Source organism: Xenopus laevis, chromosome 6L (genome assembly GCF_017654675.1).
Source record: "Xenopus laevis strain J_2021 chromosome 6L, Xenopus_laevis_v10.1, whole genome shotgun sequence".
In the NCBI taxonomy this organism is placed as follows: domain Eukaryota; kingdom Metazoa; phylum Chordata; class Amphibia; order Anura; family Pipidae; genus Xenopus; species Xenopus laevis.
In genome coordinates this window covers 23,991,754-23,998,259 of record NC_054381.1, presented here as the reverse complement: position 1 = coordinate 23,998,259, position 6,506 = coordinate 23,991,754, and the positions used below count along the sequence as shown (strand labels likewise).

Here is a 6,506-nt window from a genome sequence, read left to right as displayed (position 1 = left end):
TCCCAGTCTGAATAGGATAGAGTTGATAGGGTAATTTGGATCCTAGCAACCAGATTGCTGAAATTGCAAATTGGAAAGCTGCTGAATAAAAGGCTAAATAACTCAAAAACCACAAATAATCAAAAACGAAAACCAATTGCAAATTGTCTCAGAATATCACTCTCTGCTAGTGATGGGCGAATTTATTCGCCAGGTGCGAATTGGCGGCAGAAAAATGGACGCCGGCGTCAAAAAGGAGACCCCATCGCCATTTCGTGAATTTTTCGCCGTTTTGCGAATTTCACTGGAAATTCGCAAATTTTCCCGCGAAGCGAAACGCCCCAAATTCGCCCATCACTACTCTCTGCATCTTACTAAAAGTTAACTCAAAGGTGAATAACCCCCCTTAAATGAGTTTAAGAATTGTCATCAGGATTTGCCATTTTCATATCTGCGCATGAGCGTTGCATTATGTGCAAAGGTGCAAAGTGCAAGCACCATGTTCACAAGAAGTTCACATGTTCAATTCCCTGAAATGAATACCTGCCTTAAAAAGACCTTACTTCCAGGGTTCCTCTGTTAATCCGTATTGCGTCTCTATACACCACCGAGTTACAACTAAAATCATCTGGTATTTTTGGCGACACACCTGTTGACAAAAACAGGCCATTTCTGCCAGTTTAGACAATATGGATTTTCTGCTTTGAACATTAGGATTTACAATATGTGCTAGAAACCCCAAACCTGCGATATTTGTCAGGGTATATCAATAATACTATCCATAAGACTTCAAAAATGGTTGAAAAAAAAAAAAAAACTGAATACTTCCAAAATATGGTACAATATTACTTCCTGGTTGGAACGACAACGTGATATTTCATGCACTTTCCAATATCCACTTGTTTGCGGTACAGGTAGTTTTAACCCCAGATTAAATATAAAAAGCATTATGGCGTTCATAAATTAAGGCATAACTAGTGTATCTCATGCCCACGTTATAGCTTATTTCTTTTCGGCAAGGCACGTATGGCAAAAGCGATTCTTACTTATCAGCTGACGGATAAAATAAGTTATTTATTCCTTTAAAAAAAAAGAAACGAGTAAGGCGTTAAAATGTACATGTCCGGCAGCGCCCCGGCATCTGAGTCCAAGACTTTAGAGATCTTTATGCTCAGCAACCAGAATGTTTATTATTCCAAACAAGCTTTTGAGAACTGGGGCAAACTCCAGAGGGTTCCGTCGCTGGTTCATAGGCAAGTCTGAGAAACGTCAGTATTTCTGAAGCAGCGCCACTTTAACAGTCTTCACTTCTGATATATGCGAGGATTTCTGAATGATGCAGCTTGTTGTGCCCTGCAGTTTATCTTTCCCTTGGGCAAGGTTCGTTAAGGCCATGGCTGCATTAATCTCCCTCCAGTACGTCTCATCTTTGCTGGCTCCTTCTTTATTAACTGCACTAGATTAAATGAAAAGGACACATATCCATTAGATTACTCATCATTTGATGCCACTTTATTTCAAGCCAGAGGGATATGTTGGAGAGCAGTGTAGCCAATTAATTTAGCAATTAAGAGGAAAAAAAAGTGTTCTCATTAAGATCTGTAATTAGATCTCGTCAGTTTCAGATGCATTACATTTGCATTTTTTATTGTCATAACAATAAGATAGAGACGATTCAATGAATGTTTATTTTTCTAAAAGCATCTAAATATCATTGCAAGAGAGGATACAGGTATAGGATTCTGTTATCCGGAAAACCGTTATCCAGAAAGGTCCAAATTACGGCAAGGCTGTCTCCCACAGACTCCATTTTATCTAAATAATTCCCATTTTTTCTCTGTAACTTTAAAACAGAACCTTGAACTGAGATATAATAATCCTTATTGGAAGCAAAACTAGCCTATTGGGTTTATTTAATGTTTAAATGATTTTGTAGCTGAGCATTCTGGATAACAGGTCCCAAACATTTACTGATAATTTTATCATTCTTCTGGTTGGTATTTTTTCGTGGCCTGTGCCTAAAAAGATGGGAAGAATTATTAAAACAAAGGTCAATATGCAATGGACCATGGCTGACAATAAAGAAATAATAAGTAACAGATGGATAATATTGGGAATAAACAGTTTCCTGAGGGTGGTGGATAGCTATTTTGCAAAGGGCTCATTTAGTCCTTAGACACATATGCGTTTTTTTGTTGCGTTCCACATTTTTTAAAGAGCTGACCACCTCGTAAATACATTACATTAGCGTATTGTGCCATTGCCTAAGCTTAAAAGCGCTAAATGTATTTATACAGTGTTCAGTTTTCTTTAAAAACCACCGCGAGGACCGCGCCGAAAACGAGCCTAAAATCCACATGTGTGTCTATGACCTTAACAATAGAGGGGCAGAAAAAATAGACACAAGCAGCCATTTTTTTTATTTTGCACTCTTCTCAACTGTCTATGGGTATAAGTCTGGAGCTCCAGAATGGAGGTGAATACATAGCCGACATTCAGCAGCACTGGATTCATGCATTTGTGTTATGCAAATCTATTTCATGCAACTGCAGAACCTATTCATTCAACTGTATCCGGCCATGCTAAATTGTATGGCAGTGTTTGATAGATTCCACTATTTACACCATTTCACCCCTTTCAGCGCACCATTATTTACAGGTACAATCAGCCATGTTTTTTTTGTTGCATTTGCACCCTGCTCTGCACCCTGTTGCAGGTCTGATCCTCCAAATTGGACTGCAGAAACCTGCATCCTCTCCTACTGAATACAACCCTGCCTTCAGTGCTGTACTCATGAGGGGCAAGCAGTAGATAGCACTGGTGCTACATGCGCCTACATGTGCCTGTGTGAGTACAGCCCCATTGAAAAAAACTGAATGCGTCTACTCCTGCTCTCCCCTGCGGCTGAACGCATAAAAACGGAACGCCGGGGAGGAGCGCAGCTTCAAACGCTCGTCTGTAAGAGCCCTTAAGCCGTACTGAGCAGAAGGAAGGAGCTTACTCACCTTTGGCATTTATTTGCTGCAGACTCCAACGTATCTGAAATGTAAAAAAAACAGGGACATCACTACATGGTTTGCATTCATAATCAGTTAATTATTGTGGCAACATTTGCGCCTGTGGAATGGAAAAAGAAAATATATATGAAAAAAAAATATATACTGTGTGTAGCCAAAGGGGTGAAAATATACAGTTTCAGCTCTTTGCAAGCCTTCATCAGGAACTTGTAGAACTATAATACTATAATAAGAGAATACTCCAACATATTTAGGTTTAAGGCCAGCTCTGTCTGGGATTCCTAAAGTGCTACTAACACGCTCCTATAATAGACAGGAATATTAAATAAAGGAGAATAGCATGATTCTTTTTTGAATATCCCCCTAAAGCTATATTCAGACTATGTAGGGCACAGATAGCACACACAGAGGTCAGTGATAGTCATACAGCTTATTAAGCATAAATCTCCAATTGTGGACGTTGTTGGGTGGCACAGTATAGAGCAGGGATCCCCAACCTTTTGAACCCGTGAGCAACATTCAGAAGAAAAAGGAGTTGGGGAGCAACACTAGAATGAAAAATGTTACTTGAGTGCCAAATAAGTGCTGTGATTGGCCCTTTGGTAGCCCCTATGTGGATTATCAACCTACATTGAGACTCTGTTTGTCAGTACACCTGGTTTTTATGAAACCAAAATGTGCCTCCAAGCCTGGAATTCAAAAATAATCATCTGCTTTGAGGCCACTGGGAGCAACATTCAAGGGGTTGGAGAGCAACATGTTGCTCACGAGCTACTGGTTGGGGATCACTGGTATAGAGAATACGAGTGTTAGTGATTTCTCCTGTCTCAATAGTACAGGCAGCTGTTTATTTTACAGAGTCAAACTGGCTGTAACTGTATGTATGTTAAGGCGCCTGCAGCACTGTACAGTACATAAAAGTACAATATATATATAAGTATACACGGGGAAGACAAATCACATAATGAATATACACAGAAATCAGGACAAAGAGCTTAAGTGCTATGTGATTAGAGACATAGTGGGAAGGAGGTCCCTGTCCTGTAGAGCTTACAGTCTAAGTGGATGGGAGGTTAACCTACAGGCACAAATTGGAGATGAAAAAGTGCACAAGGTAAGGCATAGTCAGTAGGGACAAGACTAGGCTAATATTCTAGTGCAAACACATTTGTTTAGTTACAGAACAGAACCTAATGAGACCAATGTACCTATGGCCTTGCACGGAACACTTGTGCCTATGGAACTGATGGTGCTGGTCACATTATGTGTCTTCTCCTGGACTGGGAATGTGGTGCAATGTGAGGGCAAAGGAATCCTGTAATGTCATAGGCAAGCAGCAAATACAGGGCTGTGCTGAATGCATGCAAACTAGGGGTTGTTCATCTTTATATTCATTTTTAGTATGATGTAGAGAGTGATATTCTGAGACAATTTGCAATTAGATGGGGCCAGTGACCCTTATTTGAAAGCTCAGAAGAAGAAGAAGAAGGCAAATAATTCAAAAACTTTAAAAAAGAAAAACTGAAGTTAAAATGTCGGTTAGAATGAGCCATTCTATAATATACTACAAGTTAACTTAAAGGTAAATTACCCTTTTAATGCCAGCCCCATATTAAGGTCCAGTGCAGTGGAGCAACTAGATTTCACTGGGCCCCACAGCAGATTATTTTCCAGGCCCCCAAGTTGACCAGTTTTACCAATGTTTATTTAAATTGTATATGAATTAGGACTTCATGAGGCCCTTATAACTCCTGGGCCTCTCTGCAGCCACAGGGCCTGCTTCCTCTATAGTTACGCCCCTGGTCCTGTGCATAAACAGTAAAGCAAGCCTGTCAGCTCTTGTACTGATTGCTGGCCCAAGGGTAGGGCTGAGGTCTGTTGACTAGAGTGCAGCTGACATTATGCATCGTGGACTTTGTTACATGTTCTGTGACCCTCCTTCCCTTACAGTTTTCTCTATGGTACATGTTTCTTGTCACTAAATAATATGAAAGTAAGATAAATGGGAGCTTCATTGGTCTTATTGGCAGGGCCAGAACTAGGGATAGGCAGATGAGGCACCTGCCTAGGGCGCAATGGAAAGCGGCAATGGGCAGGTACCTGATTTCTGCCTACCCCTAGTCTATATTCGCTGCTCTCCCCTCCAGTGCTCTCCCGTCTGCCTTCCTCCCCTCCAGTGCTCTCCCGTCTGCCTCCCTCCCCTCTGACGCTCTCCCCTCCAGTGCTCTCCCGCCTGCCTCCCTCCCCTCTGACGCTCTCCCTTCCAGTGCTCTCCCGTCTGCTCTCCCCTCCCTTCTGGCGTTTGCATGCTCTCACAGAGATCGGGGGGCTGCGCTAGCACGGCGTGGAAGTGCGGTGGCTGTGCCTGGTCGGTTGGCCCAGCGCTACTTATTGGACCTTTTTTTTAGCCATTTTTTTTCACTAGTAATTGTCAGAAAATCTTGAATTTTTTCAAAAAATAATTTTTTTGAGGTTTTTGAAATTTATATCTAAAAATATATGTATTACATGGCATCTGTGCTGTTAGAGAAAATGGGTTTATTTGTGGTTTTAAATGTTGGGGCCTCTAAAAGTCAGGTTTGTGTATTTCAGAGCAGTGTATGGAATGAATGTACTGAGATGTGAGTGTATAACAGTGTGAGTGGGATCATTCTCTGCCTGGGACCCGTTAATCCCCCCTCCACCCCCAGCTGCTCCGGCAAGTAGGGAGCCACCAAGCTGAGCAGGAGATACAAGCTATCAGTATGACGGCTCATTGTACAGAAATCCTCACGGGAGGAATTAAACATGGCTGTAAACATCAGTGCCAAATTTTTCCACGGTTTCATAAATCCACCTCTATGTACGTGTCGGAAACACCGATGACTGAGTGCTGCTGTTCAGGTTATGATTTATAGGAATTACATGGTGTTATGTGCTGAACAGCCTTATTAATTTTTCTGGCACCTGGAAGACATGCATACCTCGAGGTGTACGTGAAAATCAGCTCCATTGCTGCAATGCCCTCCCCCCTGCGAGGAAGTGACAGGGCCCAGCAAACCATGAAAGCTGTTCATTGAACTTTAATGGGTACAGGTATGGGACCTATTACCCAGAATGCTCGGGACCTGAGGTTTTCCGGATAAAAAATCTTTCCGTAATTTGGATCTTTATATCTTAAGGGGGGTAGTTCACCTTTGAGTTTTCTTTTAGAACAGGTATGGGACCTGTTACCCAAAATACTTGGGACCTGGGGTTTTCTGGATAATTAAGGTAATTAAGGGGTTTTCTAGATAAAAGATCTTTCCATAATTTGGATCTTCATACTGTAAGTCTATAAAAAAAATCATGTAAACATTAAATAAACCCAATAGGATGGTTTTGTCTCCAATAAGGATTAATTATATCTTAGTTCGGATCAAGTACAATGTTATTATTACAGAGGAAAAAGGAAATACTTTTTAAAAATGTTGATTATTTGGATAAAATGGAGCCTATGGGAGACAGCCTTTCAGTAATTTGGATCTTTCT

General features: G+C 41.2%; 1 protein-coding gene across 2 annotated transcripts in view; it reads right to left on the bottom strand.

Annotated features, from left to right (window-relative positions):
* Positions 1-325: 325 nt before the first annotated feature.
* The window catches only part of mkx.L (mohawk homeobox L homeolog), an 81,076-nt gene continuing 74,895 nt past the window's right edge, over positions 326-6,506 (bottom strand). The window contains exons 5-6 of one of the 2 annotated variants that reach the window (XM_018267210.2): positions 2,985-3,018; positions 326-1,435 (exon numbers count right to left, since the gene is read on the bottom strand). In XM_018267210.2, the coding sequence (XP_018122699.1) occupies positions 1,249-1,435; positions 2,985-3,018 (221 nt within the window). In that variant the 3' untranslated portion in view covers positions 326-1,248. The remainder of the gene's footprint in view (positions 1,436-2,984; positions 3,019-6,506) is intronic. The other variant, XM_018267211.2, reaches the window with a different exon arrangement.